Consider the following 17,690-nt stretch of genomic DNA (forward strand, 5'->3'; position numbering starts at 1 on the left):
GCTACGAGAGGCGAACCACGGGCTCATGGTGCAGGTTATATACTAGCCGAAGTCGGCTTGGTGGATCCCCGAGTTGCGACGGTAATAGCTTGTAATGGTAAGCGCTGCGACGAATTGGGAAGCTGCAAAAGCCCAAGGCTGGGATTGCGTGCGCAGCAGTCGAAATGCACCATCGCGGGCGGGCCGAGTGGACGCGGTCATGTAATAATGTAGTCGTCGAACGGGCAGGTTTGGCCTATCGAAGTAGTTGAGATAACGAAGCCGGGCCGTTGTTGGTCGGAGATAGCCGCGGTTGATAACGGCCGTCGCATCAGAGAGTTTGTATAAGCAAAGAGAAATGCTGATGGGAAGTGTCTCTGCGACTCAAGTCGTTGTTGGTTCAGAATCGATCCCAATGCGGAAAAGACGCCAGGCTTGTGCCAGCCTTGCGGGCGAGGTAGTTGCCAAGTTTGGGGGTGAGAGCTGCATAACGTGACACCGTGATGTAATCTGGAGCTGGTCGCGTTGCCGGCCTCACGCGTCTCCAGCTTTCTCCACAGGCACGTCGAGTATCGTCACAACCCCGCGAATCACTCAATGGCGCCAAAAAACAGTCAATCGTCGCAGCCAAAGTCGTCGCAGAAAGCCACGCAACCGACCATCTCGAGCTTCTTCACAAAGAAACCGGCGCAAACGCCCGAGTCGGCACCCAAGCCTGCTCCAAAGGCGCCTGCTCCACCCCCCATCACCGACCCAAACCAAGACGACGACAACGATGACGACGAGGATGGTTTACCCGTCTCACAGACCATCCCCGTCCGCAAGCGCGCGATAGACGAGGACAATGTTCAGGAACCCCGACGCTCTTCCCCCTCCAAGCGCGTTAGATTCGAGAAGGGCGATTCGCCGCGACAGGCGTCTGCACCTAAACCCCAAAAAATCACTGATCGAACTTCCAAGTTTCTCTTCTCCTCGTCACCTCCCGCACGGGACGAGAGCCGTCAAGACGACGAAGAGGAAGCCGCGCTCTCGCAGAGGCAGAAGGAGAGGCTACACGACAAGTTTGTCAAGAAGCTGGGTCGACCAGATAGCTTTGCCGAACTCAGGAGGCGCAACAAGATTATATCCGACGACAGTCCCAATGCCAATGGCGAGGAAGGCGACGGAGACGAGGATGAAGAGGATGAGCCTGCCCAGAAGCCCACCAAGGGGAAGAAGGGCGCTGTGACCAAGAAGGCGAGCAAGCTGACACCCATGGAAATACAATATTTGGACATCAAGCGCAAGCATCTGGACACAATCATCGTCATGGAGGTTGGCTACAAGTACAAGTTCTTTGGCGAGGACGCAAGAACCGCGTCCAAAGCGCTGGGCATCGTCTGTATACCAGGTGAGAACTCTGAATTATAAACTGCGTATGAAACGTATACTAACGTTATGCTCCAACATTCTAGGAAAATTCAGATACGACGAGCACCCTTCCGAAGCACACCTCGATCGATTCGCATCTGCCAGTTTTCCTACACATCGTCTACAGGTCCATGTTAAACGTCTCGTACAGGCGAATCACAAGGTCGGTGTAGTACGACAGCTAGAGACGGCCGCGCTTAAAGCGGCAGGTACCAACAGAAATGCCCCCTTTGTACGGAAACTCACAAATCTTTATACCAAGGGTACGTATGTGGACGACGTTGAGGGCCTGGAAGCCCCCACCGAAGGCTCTGGCGCTAGCGTACAGTCGACTGGATATCTCCTTTGCATCACCGAGAGCAATGCGAAAGGATGGGGTACGGACGAGAAAGTTCATGTCGGCTTAGTGGCTGTTCAGCCGGCGACCGGCGACATAATCTACGATGATTTCGAAGATGGTTTTATGCGCAGCGAGATTGAGACACGGTTACTCCACATTGCGCCAGCCGAGTTCTTGGTCGTAGGCGACCTGTCTAAAGCTACAGAAAAGCTTATACAACACCTGTCAGCTAGCAAGACCAACGTCTTCGGAGACAGATCGCGGGTCGAGAGGGTAGAAAAGCCAAAGACCATGGCTGCGCAAGCCTACAGTCACATCTCAAACTTCTATGCAGGTAAAATGAAGTCCAGTCAGGAAGCCGACTCCGACAAGCAAGGCGCAGTCCTCGACAAAGTACATCAGCTATCAGAGCATGTGACTATATGTCTCTCATCAATGATCACATATCTTAGCGAGTATGGGCTAGAACATGTTTTCGATCTCACAAAGTACTTCCAACCCTTCAGCGCCAGGTCGTACATGTTGCTGAACGGCAACACTCTATCCAGTCTGGAGATCTACCAGAATCAAACAGACTACACTTCGAAAGGCAGCTTGTTCTGGACCATGAATCGGACGAAGACTCGCTTTGGACAGCGGTTGCTGAGAAAGTGGGTCGGCCGGCCATTGATTGACAAAGAGAGATTAGAAGAGCGCATAGCGGCGGTGGAGGAACTCAAGGAAGGCGATAACACCATACCTGTGGATAAACTGAAATTCGTGCTCGGAAAAATCAGAACCGATCTGGAAAAGGTACTCATTCGCATATATTACAAGAAGTGTACAAGGCCGGAGCTATTGGCAGCTTTGCAGAGTCTGCAGGAGATATCGAGCCAGTACCTGTCGGCGAAGACACCCGAACAGAGTGGCTTCTCCTCCTCACTCCTGAGCGAAGCAGTTTCGAATGTTCCAAAGATATACGATGACTTGAACAGCTTTTTGGAGAAGATCAACGCTCAAGCTGCAAAAGACGATGACAAATATTCGTTCTTCCGTGAAGAGCATGAGGCAGAAGATATCAATGACCTGAAGCTGAGCATCGCCTCTGTGGAAGACGACCTCAATACGCATCGAAAGGATGCGGCTGCGAAGCTGGGGAAAAGCCAAGTAGTCTACGTCACAGTTGCTGGAATCGAGTACTTGATCGAGGTCAAGAGGAAGGCACCCGAAGAGAAGAAAGTACCTGCTTCATGGCAACAGATCTCAGCCACAAAGACGACCCTGCGTTTCCACACTCCAGAAGTCAAACGTATGCTCCAGGAACGAGACCAGTACAAAGAGTCGCTCGCTGCAGCATGCGAAAAAGCCTACATAAGCTTGTTAGAAGATATTTCATCCAAGTATCAACAGCTCCGAGACTGTGTAGCCTCTTTGGCAACACTCGACGCCCTCCTTTCCTTGGCCACCTTGGCGAATCAGCCGGGCTACGTGAAGCCTACTTTCACAGACGATATCGAGCTCAACATCACCGGTGGTCGGCACCCCATGGTCGAGCAACTACTCCTCGAAAACTACGTTCCCAATGACCTTTCCCTCTCCCACAACTCCACGCGAGCTCTCCTCATTACTGGCCCCAATATGGGCGGCAAATCCTCTTACGTACGATCTGCAGCTTTGATCGCAATCATGGGTCAAATCGGTTCCTACGTCCCGGCTACCGAAGCGCGACTAGGTATGCTAGACGCGGTTTTCACCCGTATGGGCGCCTTTGACAACATGCTCAAAGGCGAATCAACTTTCATGGTCGAGCTCAACGAAACCTCGGATATCCTCAAATCCGCGACACCGCGTTCCCTCATTATCCTGGATGAGCTGGGTCGTGGCACATCAACCTTTGACGGTGTCGCCATTGCGGAAGCAGTGCTTGATTACGTTATCCGGGACCTGCAGTCGCTCACGCTGTTCATCACGCATTACCAGCATCTGGCCAAACTCTCAGGTCGCTTCTCCAATGGTGAGCTGAAGAACGTCCATATGCGCTTTGAAGAGCAGAATGGTGGAAAGGAGGTCGTGTTTCTATATGAGGCCACAGAGGGTATAAGTCATCGATCTTACGGCTTGAACGTAGCGCGATTGGCAAGGGTACCTGAGAAGGTCATCGATGTGGCGGAAGTAAAGAGTACGGAGCTAGAAGAAAGCATGGGGGCTTGTAAGCTGGGGAACCTGTAAGTCGAACCTAGAGAAAAGGATGCGACGGACGACAGAACGTGCTAACAATGACTAGGTCGCGCATGATGAAGGGTTTGTTGACTGACGAATCAGAAGCAAGTCTTGATAGGCTTGTCGAAGGCATTGAGCAGCTGTAACGTGCCGATGTGGACATGTATTACATAGCTGAGGAGGGACGGGATCACGTAAAGCAAAAAAATGAGCTTGATTGTGGGGTATTATTCTTGTTTCATTCTGTGATTATCATAATTGTATTCATGCCACCATCATTGTCATGATGGTCCATAGCCGGCGGATCTCGTATCCTCCCAGCTTATAGCATAATCTTGATCATGCCGGAGCTCTAGCTCAACAGCTTAACCGAGACGAGTCTCCTTGTCCTTGATGGGGATATCGGAGCCGGTGGTGCTCTTGTACTGGCCACGGATGAAGTCGCTGATCTGTTCGTCCTTGGCTTGTTCGACGGCAGACTCGTTGTCTTGAGGACCTTGACCCATGAACTTCTCTTGGACGAAGTCGACACCTAGAATAAAAGTTAGCGTCTGTCACACGATGGGAACACCTCATGATAGACGATGACGGAGTGCTGACATACCCTTGTCAAGGTAGTCCTCGTTCTTCTCGCTCTCCCGGCCGCCACCAGCAGCCGAGTTGAGCTTGTCGCCGATTCCGCCGAGGAAGCCACCTGAGCCAGAGGACTTTTGCTCAGAGTTTTGGCCTTGGACGACCTGCTCGTTGACAGAGTTGCCCTGGGTGTTGCCGCTGCCGGTAACCTTGTTGATGAAGTCCATGATGTTTGCTTGGTGTTAAATTGGAATTAGGTAAAGTAGGCGAGGACAGTGTAGCAGTACAAGTTGTAGATGAGTGTGCGAGGTTGTTGTGAGATACAAGCTGAGTGCAATGGAGGAGAGAGCTATTTATGCAGCTGGTTGGCTGGCAAGGATGTGTGATCTTGGAAGCGGGAGCAGTGACGGGTCAATCAAGATCAGTCCCTGATGACAGACTCTTGGTATTGGAGCTAAGTTGTTCTGATAGGCGTATATTGCAAGCTGGGGTATGAAGCTCCAGGTAGTGTACCTGATATGTAGCTGGTCTTGGTAGCACTGCCCCGCTTGCTGCGCGTCTACGTCATTCGAAGCTCGACCCCGCCAACGCGGAGGTTGAAACTAGTGCTATCGCGAGGGGGTTCCGCTATCACGATTTGCACGTGCGGGAAATATTGCCATTGCGTGTTTGCATTGCTTGTTTTTGAGAATCAAACCGCGTCCGCGCGTCTGCATCACTGTCGTCATCACCATGATACCCATCACCATCATCACAGGCTTCCTAGGCTCGGGTAAAACAAGTAAGTTGTAAAATTCAGTCACAATTCTTCCGATACCCCACAACACGAAATGAGCGCGTTGTGTTGATTTAAACTAACAACCTTACAGCACTCATCCTGAACTTGATTCCTCAACTCCCTAAAACTTACAAACTTGCGCTCCTGAAAAACGAATACGGTGACATCAAAGTCGACACAGCACTCGCCTCCTCGGCTGCTATATCTGGTGTACAAGAACTTCTCAACGGATGCATATGCTGCAACCTCGTCGGGCAGCTTTCCGACGCCCTTGAAACACTTGCCAACGATGTAAAACCCGACCGCATCGTCATCGAGACCTCAGGCTCTGCGTTTCCTGCAACATTGGCCATGGAGGTCAATAGGCTGAGCAGGGAGACGGGGAAATATGTCTTGGATGGTGTCATGAGCGTCATTGATGTAGAGAATTGGAAGGGTTACGAGGATACGAGTTACACAGCCAAGATGCAGGCAAGGTACACAGACCTTATCGTACTCAACAAGCATGAACTGGTCAGCGAACGAAGGTTGGAGGACGTGGAAGATGCAGTGCTAGCGCTCGAGGTTGAGCCACAAATACCTAGGACAAAGAGCAGGAAAGGGTGGGTGGACAAGGATATCGTCTTTGGGCTGGATGCCCGGTTGGCGGGAGTCAAAGAGGAAGATGGAAGCGCGCATGCACACGATCATGGCCATGATCATGACCACTCCAGCGAGGTCGAAGTGCTCACTGTTACGCTAAAGAGCCAGGATAGGCAGAGCAGCGTGGACATGGCGAAACTCGCCAAATTCCTGGAGGATCCAACCAAAGACGAAGTATACCGCATCAAAGGCATCATGTACACTTCTACTCCACCAAAGTCTTCAGATGCTGAAGCAGATGTACATCAAAAGATACCAGAGGGAAGAGCAAGATATATTTTGAACTGGGCGTTCGGACGTTGGACCTTTACGGCTGTGCCATTGCCAGCCAGCGAAAGCTCCATTGACGACGAGCCCGCACTAAGATTGACAGTAATCACTGCGAGATATGAGTCAACTAAGTGGAAGAAACAAATCGAATCAAGTGGGCTGATCGCATTACAAGGCGGTGTCGAGGATTCGTTGAGAGTGGAAAGGATAGCCTGATTGGTGGGCGTTGGTGTCTCGATCTACCTTACCCAACATTTAGATTTAGAGAACTTCATTCAATAGATTTCGATTTATCGCACGACGCATTTGCGCAAGTACTCGAACACTACTCCTTCCCACTAGAGTGCTTGCACCTCAACAAGCGCTTCGGAAGAGGCTTAGACGTCACAACATATAAATAATGACTAACATTCCTTACAACAAATCAGTATAGACAGACTTGCTGTATCTGTGACAGAAAATGCAATCACCAAAGTGGTGTATATTTCACGGCGATCCAACAGTAAAGTTATGCATGTTTATATCAGGACTAGCAAGAAGATTCTAGGTTCCGTGCTGAGAGTAGAAAAGATCTATTATAGGAAAAGACCAACTGGACTCCACCTATGCACTGCTAGTCGTTTATTCATGCGTAGAACCCTTTTCGTGACTCGCCATTCCAATGCCCTTGCCTCCATACATTCGTCGTCATCACCAATCGTCAGGTCGTAAGAGGGGTATAGAACGCGTGAGACGTATTCCTTTTATGAGATCATGTTCAATCAACTTGCTGAAAGCATTCATACCATCATCTCAAGTCGAGCGAGGGTTCTTTGAGAGTTTGCTTAGAGCGCCAAGCAGACCTGTAGTGCTTGTCAGTGAAATGTCGGCTATTATGATGAGAGAAAAAAACCTACCAGTTGCACCGTTGGGTAGTGTCGACATGGCAATTGAGTTGCGGTCACCCACGGTGACGGTCTGGACATTGGGAACCTTCCACTCTTCCTTTAACTTCTCTGCCCATCGGAAGACACCCTCATCGCTCCGGTCATTTCCAGCCGCAAACACAAAGTCGGGTCGAGCTGTCTCTGGGTACTTGCTGAAGATGTACTGCGAAGCAGAGGCCTTATCGAAGTCGATGGGCTCAATGACAACGGAGTCTTTGGTGGGAACCGCCTTGATGCGTTGCTGTTCACATGCATCGTTAATGTGGTTCGCACAGTCGCCGGCATGTCGGCTTGCGGAGTCGTCCTTGTCGGTCGGTTTGTTGTAGTGGAAGATAATAGAGCAGTGACGCTCCTCAACCCAGCTGCCTTCCACACGCTCAAGATAGTACTGTAAGATAGGCTTGACCGAGTCCTTCCATTTTACAGTCTTCTCTTCTTCAGGGAATTGAATCCATTCACTCGCACTGGGCTCGCGCAAGAAACAACCATTCTCGGCGATGAGACCGAGACCTCGCACGCGGTTAAAGATGAGCTCGGTCTCGCGAACAGTCCGACCGGTCATAACGTAGACGACGTTCTTCTCATCAGCGACAAGGTCGTTGAGAACGACGATGACACGCTCGGTGTTTGCCAAGATGGTATTGTTCACAGATCCATAAGAAGCGAGGGTACCTTCGTAATCAAGGACGAAGAGTCGTCGCTGAGATTCCTGGTAAGTACGAGCAAGATTGCTGGAAGAGAGACGAGGAATCGACATGGTGTCGCGCTTGAACTGTTCCTCGTGGACCTTGGCTAGATGGGTACTCAGGTTTTTCACCCAGAAATCGCCAGTTTGGTGCATAACTGTGTTGCGCAACTTGGTGTATCTCCTTTCCTTTTCGGAGTCGGTCATCTCCAATGCAACCCGGAATGCTTCCGCGATGCTGTTGTAATCCCATGGGTTTACGGCTAGATCGGCCCCGTTGAAAACTGAAGCACTTCCGGTAAACTCACTGAGAATAACGGGGCTGTACTTCTTGTCGCTCGCACGCCCATCTTGGCAGATGACGAACTCATGGCAAGTGAGGTTCATGCCTTCACGGAGACTCGTGATGGCGAGAGCGTCAGCGATGGAGAGCAGTGCAAGATATTGCGAGAAAGCAATATCTTGTCTTAAAAAGATGAGAGGGTTGTGCGTCAAGGTAGAGTGGACGGCATCGATACGAGTGACAATCTCGGAGACAGTGGCAGCGAGCTCAGTATCCTCAGTGGTGGATGTGGCGACTTGGATCATGACAACCTTATCTCTCCATTCTGGGTTCTTGTTCAAGAATAGCTCAAATGCCAACAGTTTCTGTCGGACACCGCGGATGTTGTCGAGCTTGTCACGAGCAACGATGACCTTTTTGCCCTCGTATCTCTTCTGCATAGTCGTGATCCACTCCAGAACCTCGGGCTCTTCCCGCGCCAGGGCAAGAGCTCGAGGGTCAATGCCGATCGGTGATGAGTGCACGTTGACGAAGCGATTTTCTAGCTGGACACCATCTTCGGTCGCCTCGACTGAGAGAATCCTGCTACATGTCTGTAGGAAATGGTGGGCGTATTCTGGTGTCTGGAATGCAACTAGGTTGGCTCCGAGCATACCGTCCAGCAGCTCCTTCCGCGCAGCCAAACAGCGGAACACCTCAGATGATGGGAAGGCGGTGTGGAGGAAGAAGCCAATCTGCGCATCTGGGAGCTTCTGGCGGATCATCTGGGGAACAAGACACAGATGGTAATCGTGGATCCAGATGACGTCTCCGCGCTTGTAGTTCTTGACAACCTTGTCTGCGAAGGCTTGGTTGACCTTGACATAGAAGACCCATGAGTGATCAAGGAAAGCCTTGCTCTTGGGGTGATCGGGGATAATGTAATGGAAGACTGGCCACAGGATAGTCTTGCAGTAGTGAGCATAGTGACCGTCGAAGTCCTTGTCGCTGACGAAGACGGTAAGGGCGTCATGCTCCTCCTCGAGTTTCTCATAAATCTCCGTCTTCTTCTCCTCATTCAAGCTGTCTGTGGGGAAGCCGATCAAGCCCACGGTTATCGTGTCGCTGATGCACTTGTTGTCGACTGCACAACGCAGAGCGTTGGTAAGTCCGCCGTTGCCCTGAACAGCAGGCACAACGGTGTACTCAGTGGCCCATCGCGGGTCTGTTGTAGGCTTGCCGGCGTGTGAGCCCTTCATGCGCTCCTTCTGTGCTTGCGCGCGCTCCTGCGCCTTTGCGTATTCGAGAATTGTGTCAGGAGGTGCTGGCTCGGCCCTCGACATGGGCTGGTTGAAGAACAGACCGGTAGTACCCCATTCGGGGACGTGGGCATCGCTACGTACCAAGCCCCGGGGGTCTGCTGGTTTTGGGAAATGAGTGGCAGCGCTGGGCTGACCCGGAGTAAAGAAGTCTTCGTGCTCAGCCATTCTCATGGGGGTCTTGGGCAGCTGAATATGCGATGGCGGCGCCCGCTTAAGGAGGCTTTGAGGCTGTTCGTCGGCTGCATTATTGCTAAGCGGTCGTGCACTGCCTATGCTGGTAGAGGAGGACTCGCGGGCAGTCTCGTTCAGCTTTGGGGGAGCTGGTTGTGGTGGGCTTGCGGGGTTGGACTTGGACTCGTGGAAATCGACAGTATACGGAAGGAAACTAGCTGCGTTAGATGGATTGAAGGCGCAACGCTGCAATTTATGACTATAACGCGCTATCTACAGGCAGGATGAGCACAAGGCGGTTACCTACAGGGAGACGACGTGGGTGGTCATGTTGGGCAGCAGTTTGGCGTCGACGCCGGCTGGTCAGAGATTGTGGTTGTAGAAATGGCGTCAATATTGCGAACAGATATAGGTGAAAGAGGCGGATCCTGTACAAGGGCTTGGGGGAGACGAGGTGAAGTTATAGAGGCGGTGGGAGCGCGCAGTGAAATTTCCGGTAGATTCGATGGATCGTGATGAAGCCCGTCCCAGGGAAAGCAGGGCTTACTGCCGCGTGTAAAGTTGGCGCCCAAGCAAGAAAGAGCTACCGGAGGTGTAAGGGGGTGAAAAGGAAAAATTCAAGATATCTGGCTGTTGTTCCTGGACGAGGCGTGCGGCTTACGGCAAGGGGTGTACTTGATACTTTCACGTCCATGGCCGCAAATTGCAAGATTTCAGCCCCGCGGTATGACGTACGGCCACACCGGACGAGCACAGCGCGTTGGTGGGCCTCTCCACCGTCTCACAGAACCTTGACTCGAGGATTGTCATATTTACGCAAGTACCACGGAAACAAGTCGTCAGACGAATCTACGCCGGCGCATCCTCTGCTAAAACCTGACAGCTGCGGGAGCTTCCAATTTAGTCGCCAATCACACGGCCCCGCACACCAATCAGAGAGTCTACGGCGCGTGCAACCGTTGGGGCTATCAATCATAGCTTGCTTCGATCCTGTGCGCGCGTTCAATGTTCCGATGCCAGTCGCCCCGTCCGTCCAGCCCGGGCAGTTTGCAGCCTGGATGCGACGAGGGCGCATCTCGATGAGGGCTGGCGGGGAAAATGTTGAGTCTTTTCGTAGCGCTTCGGCACCTTGCCCCGTCATGGCATTTGCACAGAATCCGATATTGCGCGAAGAATCCGATGTTCACCTGCATCAAGACCCTCCCACGGCTCCCTACCCCCACATGCTACTGTATTTTCCATGCATGCGGACTGCAGAGACTCTGCAAGTCCCTTGTGTTGCATGCATGTCTGAGAGCTGACGACAAGGTCGGACAAGTCCATTGCGTGTTCCTTCCCCTCAGTACTTCGTCGGGAGATATCATGCATCCTCCAACTGAGACCGGAACATTACAAGGACTTCTCGCTTCACCCTGTACATATGCAGCCCTCGTAAGTAACCGGTTGCGGTGTATGCGAAACCATCATGTCTTCTTGACAAACTGTACATGTTGGCCGTACTAGTGACACATTGATGACCTATTCATTTCTCCAGATCAGACCCTCTTCTTCCTTTTCTCACTCACACCCTTGTCCCCAGATACCCCAATTCCCAACAGATACCCCGTCCTTACCAATACCGGCAGCACATTCAACGTGTTGGTAACTACATCCTTGTCGCTCCAGCCCCCAAAGTCTAGTATCCCGCTCGTTCCCATCTCACACCAAGCCGCATAGCAATGCCCCAAGTCACACAGCACCAGCCCCAACACTATCCACCACCACGTCCTCCTGTCGTCCACAACCCGCATCAGAACACCCTCTGTGAATGCAAAGAATAGGTATGCTGAAGCGAGCTGGTCGTAGGCGATTTGTGAATCGGGGTGGTAGGCCGACGTTGCCGGCATGAAGGTGAAGTATTGCGCCGGTGCCCAGTGGAGATGGTATACGCCACCAAGGGCGAAGAAGGGTTCGAGGTAGAGATGCCAGAGGCGATAGATGAAGGGCGTGTTAGGAGGCGCCATGGTTGCGCGTTTGCGGCGTGGTTGCGAGGCAAGCGTGTGAGGTTATGAAATGGGATCGCTTGTCCCGTTGCATAGGGTAGGTTCTGTGATCTCCGCGATGCGGCGAGTGTCCAGGTGATGTACACACAAAATACCAGGCCTTGACTGTACTTTCTTATGCTCGAACCGGTCCAAGACTTATGCGACACCAATCGCAATCTATGACGTAGTCTGCATTCCCACAAAGTGAGGGACAAGTCGCAAGGGCATGCCAAGTTTGTTAGTTGCCCTGCCGGCGGGTAGCGGGCGGACAAGACTATTACTGGCGGAACATGCCCACCACGATCGACAAGTATTCTACAAACTGCCCTGTTGGGAAGTGTGAGCAGGGAACGGACCTCCGGTATAGACAAGCAGATGACTACGTTTTTTCCGTGTCCCTCTTGCTGACTTGTTTCCCATATCAAGGCGGTTGGTTCGGGGGACGGAGGGGAGCTAGGTAGGTATGCCACGCGCGCGAGGTATGACCGACATGTACCACGATACGTAAAGGAGGCTGTACACGTATGTATTGATGTCTTCGGTGCGGAGAGCGTCGTATGCACGGTAAAATACGTGGTGAGACGGTTGAGAACTTATTGACCCCTTCAGGTCGTAGTTGTTCCAGCAACAGTGTGCATATGGAATTTACAAAGATTATAACAATACATATTCGCCAAATTCAAAATCATCTCCAGAATTGTTAAGCCCCTTTCCTTTCCCCCTCTGGTCTTGCCGCACGTACATTAATTCTCTGGCAAATGCCGGCGAAATAAAGCACTCGTTTGAATCCGGTCACCCGGCGCAGGTTGTAGATAATCACCTTTGAACCGGTCATTCCCATGACACAGCTCGGCATAATGTCATGCTGCTCGCTGGTTACGGGATAGCGCTAAGCTCTGGAAACTGACCGCGAGCTGTCGACTAGGTCGTGACGATACGCTTCCTGCTTCCAACATTGGTAAATCCGACGTTCCCGAAGGGCAAGGTATAACGACGGGATTGGGTACGGCAGCGGACCCTGCAGATGGTAAAGGGTACCGCGGAACCTGAGACAGACCATATCCTCGGGTCCGCGGCCTGTTATATATATACTCCCATCATTCCATCCTGCCCTCTTGCACATACACGTTGTGAGGTCCGGCACCGCAATGTAATGCGCCGCTCGCCAGCTGTGTAAACTTGGCTTCAGCAACGTCGCCCATACAGTGCTCGACAAAGTACCGCGCCGCGAGTTCGTTCGCTGCCAGCATGGTTCCACAAGTCCCTACAACCTTTGTATCTTCGCCCATATCGCGGTTTTTGCTGCTGGTCACAACATGAAATGCGGTTCTGCCGTCGTGTGCCCGTGGGATCAGCTTCTGTGCATACAGGGCATCGCGCAGGGCGAGGGGGTATGTGTTAATGTCACCTGGGACGATGGCAGGTTCGGCGCGGCGATGGACCAGCTGCTGGGGTGCGGCGGCCTGTAGCTGAGGCTGAGAAACTTGTGGATAGGGATGAGGTTGCGTGTATGCGTGAGGAGTACCGGGCGCTGGGCCACTGACTACGGGGGCAGGAGCCAAGCGCGGCTGTTGCTGTTGATGCCGAAGTAGGAAATCGCGATGCTCATCTAGTTGTTTCCTCAGTGCGTCGCTCGTTGTTTGAAAGATGCGCTCCTGGACGCCTGGACCGAGGTTGCGCGAATAGTGTCGCAGGTCAGCGCTGCAGTCGAGCTGCAAAAGGCTGTGCTGGCGATCAAAGCCGTGTGAACGTGCTGGAGCTGTTGTTGTCATTTTCAGGGTTGCTGTTTGCGCGACTTGACGCGGCTATATTAGATGGAGATGAAAATCTGATATGATGTGAATGACGCGGATATTCGCAAATCCTGGAATCCCAGAAGGCCCGGAGCCATTTCCTCCCGTATTCGCGTCTCCACGTGATATGGCGTGGCAGTATCACCACGCGAACACTTGAGGCATGTGTCGTTGCTTTTGAGCCATTGTAGGGGGAACTTATTTTTGCTACCCTTCGCTGATGCATATCTGTGCTATAGTATGCCTGAGGCTTCTATGCCGGTTCCACATTTTGTACATGGGTCGTTACATGACGTCGTGAGATTGGTAGGCGTGAACATAGATACAAACAGGACGATCCTACTAGGATGCTCCTTAACAAGAACGCGCCGAAACCCCACCAACACCCACCACGAAACGCCATGACAACAAAAAGTAATTATTGAGCCTCCTTGAAGGAAATATTGTACAAGCAAACCCCAGATAGTCATGTGAACGTTGGGCAGAGTGGAGCCTTTAGTAAACCTTAGGCGTGTTTCGTACTTGTCATCAGAAGCGGCTTGGAGCCTGCTGTTGTGGCAAGTGCTCCCGCTCCACTGATTGTGTAGCTGATGCTCGTTGCACGCTTTACAGCCCGTTACCAAACGCCTGACGAGCCTCGTGCTGAAGAGTCGCATAGTACTCGCAGAGGTCAGGGAAGGCTACAATGGCCTGCTGAACCGGGAGAGGGATGTCGCAGACGATCTTGCGCCAATCGTTGTGGCGCTCGCGCACGACATGGATGAGCTCCTTCATGCAGTTCAGCGACATGAGACACATCTTACGAGCCCACTCCATGTCGAACGAGCCGTTGGGGTGCTCTAGATCCTGCGTAGCGGGGTTGATCAAGACTGACCAGGGAAAGTTACCGCGTGAGTAAGATGATGTTATGAGCGGTACAGCAGGCAATCCTCCATAGGCCGCACCCATCTTAAAATACTGAGCCCAGACATGGTCGAAGTGCTTCGCGAAAGGACTCGGTGGGACCCAGTTTCGAGAGTCATCTGAGGCATGCTGACCCTGGCGGAAAGCCATCTCTTGCACAGCTAGATACTCAGGGACATCAGTCATCGAAGGCGGAGATATGTCGAAGGGATTGGCCGTGGTGGATGGTCGACGACCGGACGAGCGCCAGTTATCAGAAACTTGGCTAGCATGAGAAGTGCGACGTTGCATGCCGGAGTCGTTGAGATGGTCGACTTTGCCGAACTTCTTCTGACCAGAATCACCGTGCTGTTGAGAAGTCTGCGGAGAAGCGGAAGTCGGTGAGACAATGGAAGTCATGCCGCTTCCGTTGGCTGTCATCCGACGAGCTCGTTGAGGAGTTGTTGGCTATATTAATGTTAGGGCTAGTCTCTATACAGCACTCTGGGATTAAGCAAGGCTCACAAGCTGCTTGGCCTGTAACGCTTGATTGTTGACTTGTCCTCGAGGTGCACTTATGGCATGGTCTGCGGGATCATCGGGGCCCAGCTGCGACAGCGATCCTCCAGAAGAAGAGAATGAATCGGTGGAAGCACTTCCATGGGAGCTATCCTCTACCACGCTCGGCAAAACAGTGAACTGATCACTTTTATGAAAGCGGGCGTTTCGACCACTTCGATGAGGACTGCCATAGTTGCTTGCCATGTTACCTTCAATGACTCTGCCCTTGCTGGGCGTGTGCCTCTCGAGGACTGTCAACAACAAGACACAAAAGCAAATGCAAGAGCAGACGACTGACCTGAGGTGACGAAGACATCGTTTGTACAATTCCAGCAACAATGATGAGTTAGTGGTGGATACGACTGTGTGTGCGAAGCGACCGTATGAGCGTAGGGCAGTGGTGGAGAGAGCGAGAAGGGTGCGGTGATTTGGCGATAAAAGCTCCCGCCAAGCTGATAGCTGGAACAAACAGGTGACTTGAAGGGACCGTCTTCGTGTTCAACCGCTATGAGGTGTGAACGAGAGCTCAAAGTGGAGCTAAGACACGCGATCTTCGTCGCGCCTGCTGTTCTAGTGACATGGGTGGTGAAGGTGAGTCGACATGCAAACGAGGAAAGAGCGAGAACATGACGCACAGCATGCAGAGATAGTGCTGGATAGTTAAACAAGAATGCAAGATTAGCTAGATACCGTGTCATCAGAACGGCGTCGAAACTATGAGGATTTATAATACTGGGGTAAAGGACGCGACGACATTGAATAGCAGTCCATGAGCTTGGGCAGTAATGTGAACATAAGTGGAGAAGACAAACATAGCGAAAGATCAGTTTGTGTATACAAGATTTGGCTCATTAGGATCCCAGGTAGGCGAAGGTAGGCCACGAGTGAGATGTGCAATGTGATGAGAGGAGTAACAGGAACTGCAAAGAAGTGTGTGGGCGATAGAGAATAGAATTTGCAAGACCTAAGTAGCAAGAGAGGATTCAAAATGACATGCCAGAAGTGCAGAGGTTTGAGTACTTAGTGTTGCTGCGGACACGAAACCTTCGGTAAATACTGCCTTCGTAAGATCGGTAGTACGAGCACAGAGACGTTCACTATGGGCATGATAGGAACAACATCAAGTCACCACAACAATACTATTTTTTCTGCAGTCAGCAAGTTCGGTATATTTAACTCGCGAAAATGGTCACACGAGCTCAAAGAAATTGCATAAAGCCGACAATGTACCCAAGACGCCGACTCGGTTGCGCCGGTTTCTGTAAGGCCGACGGTATGCACAGGAAGAGTCCAGAACAACATGTTGACACAGGAATTGGTGCGCGAATGGTCGTTATGTTGTGAAATACAATGTGAGATGTTGGTAGCAAGTGTTGACGTTTTCGACGATGATGTAGTGGCGTCGAAGGACCGAAGAAGCCGGAATCGTCCGATGAACGGGCGCCACCAATCAGAGAATAGCAGTTGTCATAACCGAGGAAGCTTGAGTGGCGCCCTGGCGCTACAACTTCGATGATAGCAACACTTTGACCTTTAAGCCTCAGCCCGCACTCTCCACTCCACCCTAGACACAATGGCCTCCATACGCGCTTTCACTCGTCTGGCTACCCAGCGAACTGGTACGTATAGCGCCCAGTATCACAGCATCAATTGAGCACTGCTAACGCTCCACGGCAGCCGTACGCCCGGCAGTTTTCTCTCGTGGCTTTGCCTCCGTAAACGACGTCCATGCCCGGGACCCAATCTCCAAGACCGCCGAGAAGATTGCACCTGATGCTTCGCGCTCGCCCATCCCAGAGAGCAAGACGTCGACAATCCAGGAGCCCGAGCCCAGCAAAGATGCGAAGACCAAGACCTTCCACATTTACCGATGGAACCCAGATGAGCCCACGTCAAAGCCCAAGATGCAGTCCTACACACTCGACTTGAACAAGACCGGACCCATGATGCTGGATGCGCTCATCAGGATCAAGAACGAGGTGGACCCGACCCTGACTTTCAGGCGGAGTTGTCGCGAGGGCATTTGTGGAAGTTGTGCCATGAACATCGACGGAGTCAACACCCTGGCATGCCTTTGTATGTGGAATCGCATTGCATATGGGAGTTGGAGGCTAACAGGACACAATAGGCCGCATTCCCACCGACACCACCAAGGAATCTCGCATCTACCCGCTCCCCCACATGTACGTTGTCAAGGACCTCGTACCGGACATGACTCTCTTCTACAAGCAATATCGATCGGTCAAGCCATACCTGCAGCGCACCACTGCCGCACCAGATGTACGTGCATATAACGAAATCATTACAAGCATGAATGCTAACAGTGCTCCAGGGTCGTGAGTTCCGTCAGTCCAAGGAAGATCGCAAGAAGCTCGACGGACTCTACGAATGCATTCTCTGCGCTTGCTGCTCAACATCATGCCCATCGTACTGGTGGAACCAGGAGGAGTACCTTGGCCCTGCCGTTCTTCTCCAATCCTACCGATGGATCGCCGATTCACGAGACGAGAAGAAGGCTGAGCGCCAGGATGCTCTTAACAATAGCATGAGCTTATACCGATGCCACACCATTCTCAACTGCTCAAGGACATGCCCCAAGGGACTGAACCCTGCGCTAGCCATTGCGGAGATCAAGAAGAGCATGGCCTTCACTTAGAGTAGTCTTGATTATCGCGGCAGGAGGAGAGTCACTGGATTATGTTCACTGTATGTATCTGCGATTTTGCGCAGAAGTTGATTTTCTTCGAGCCACATTCGTACTTTTTTGAGATGTAAATGCAAACAAATTTAAGCAATTATATCATTGTTTCCTGTCCCAATCTAACATAGACTGAGAAGACTAGTCTGCAATACTCACTTGATTGACATGGGGG

General features: G+C 51.9%; 8 protein-coding genes across 8 annotated transcripts; 3 read left to right on the forward strand and 5 right to left on the reverse strand.

Moving 5' to 3' along the window:
* Window positions 1–576: 576 nt before the first annotated feature.
* AA0111_g9239 (DNA mismatch repair protein) lies at window positions 577–4,074 on the forward strand (the record flags this gene model as incomplete). Its single annotated transcript, XM_028655775.1, has 3 exons — window positions 577–1,369; window positions 1,434–3,933; window positions 3,993–4,074. The coding sequence occupies 3 exons, from the start codon at window positions 577–579 to the stop codon at window positions 4,072–4,074; spliced, it is 3,375 nt and encodes a 1,124-aa protein (XP_028503227.1).
* Window positions 4,075–4,293: 219 nt separating this feature from the next.
* On the reverse strand, window positions 4,294–4,728 carry AA0111_g9240 (hypothetical protein; the record flags this gene model as incomplete). Its single annotated transcript, XM_028655777.1, has 2 exons — window positions 4,294–4,460; window positions 4,533–4,728. 2 exons carry the CDS (start codon window positions 4,726–4,728, stop codon window positions 4,294–4,296), a joined length of 363 nt encoding a protein of 120 aa, XP_028503317.1.
* A 505-nt stretch (window positions 4,729–5,233) lies between these two features.
* AA0111_g9241 (hypothetical protein) lies at window positions 5,234–6,407 on the forward strand (the record flags this gene model as incomplete). The annotated part of the gene is made up of 2 exons (XM_028655778.1): window positions 5,234–5,282; window positions 5,371–6,407. 2 exons carry the CDS (start codon window positions 5,234–5,236, stop codon window positions 6,405–6,407), a joined length of 1,086 nt encoding a protein of 361 aa, XP_028503237.1.
* Window positions 6,408–6,983: 576 nt separating this feature from the next.
* AA0111_g9242 (putative alpha,alpha-trehalose-phosphate synthase [UDP-forming] subunit) lies at window positions 6,984–9,887 on the reverse strand (the record flags this gene model as incomplete). Its single annotated transcript, XM_028655779.1, has 3 exons — window positions 6,984–7,033; window positions 7,088–9,771; window positions 9,865–9,887. The coding sequence occupies 3 exons, from the start codon at window positions 9,885–9,887 to the stop codon at window positions 6,984–6,986; spliced, it is 2,757 nt and encodes a 918-aa protein (XP_028503316.1).
* A 1,205-nt stretch (window positions 9,888–11,092) lies between these two features.
* AA0111_g9243 (hypothetical protein) lies at window positions 11,093–11,560 on the reverse strand (the record flags this gene model as incomplete). The annotated part of the gene is made up of 1 exon (XM_028655780.1): window positions 11,093–11,560. The coding sequence occupies one exon, from the start codon at window positions 11,558–11,560 to the stop codon at window positions 11,093–11,095; it is 468 nt and encodes a 155-aa protein (XP_028503315.1).
* A 1,118-nt stretch (window positions 11,561–12,678) lies between these two features.
* On the reverse strand, window positions 12,679–13,353 carry AA0111_g9244 (hypothetical protein; the record flags this gene model as incomplete). The annotated part of the gene is made up of 1 exon (XM_028655781.1): window positions 12,679–13,353. One exon carries the CDS (start codon window positions 13,351–13,353, stop codon window positions 12,679–12,681), a length of 675 nt encoding a protein of 224 aa, XP_028503167.1.
* Window positions 13,354–13,980: 627 nt separating this feature from the next.
* Window positions 13,981–15,133, reverse strand: AA0111_g9245 (hypothetical protein; the record flags this gene model as incomplete). Its single annotated transcript, XM_028655782.1, has 3 exons — window positions 13,981–14,724; window positions 14,782–15,060; window positions 15,116–15,133. The coding sequence occupies 3 exons, from the start codon at window positions 15,131–15,133 to the stop codon at window positions 13,981–13,983; spliced, it is 1,041 nt and encodes a 346-aa protein (XP_028503166.1).
* A 1,257-nt stretch (window positions 15,134–16,390) lies between these two features.
* Window positions 16,391–17,473, forward strand: AA0111_g9246 (Succinate dehydrogenase [ubiquinone] iron-sulfur subunit; the record flags this gene model as incomplete). The annotated part of the gene is made up of 4 exons (XM_028655783.1): window positions 16,391–16,436; window positions 16,495–16,893; window positions 16,946–17,097; window positions 17,150–17,473. 4 exons carry the CDS (start codon window positions 16,391–16,393, stop codon window positions 17,471–17,473), a joined length of 921 nt encoding a protein of 306 aa, XP_028503165.1.
* Window positions 17,474–17,690: the final 217 nt, after the last annotated feature.

This window comes from Alternaria arborescens (genome assembly GCF_004154835.1).
Source record: "Alternaria arborescens strain FERA 675 chromosome Unknown contig_25, whole genome shotgun sequence".
Classification (NCBI taxonomy): domain Eukaryota; kingdom Fungi; phylum Ascomycota; class Dothideomycetes; order Pleosporales; family Pleosporaceae; genus Alternaria; species Alternaria arborescens.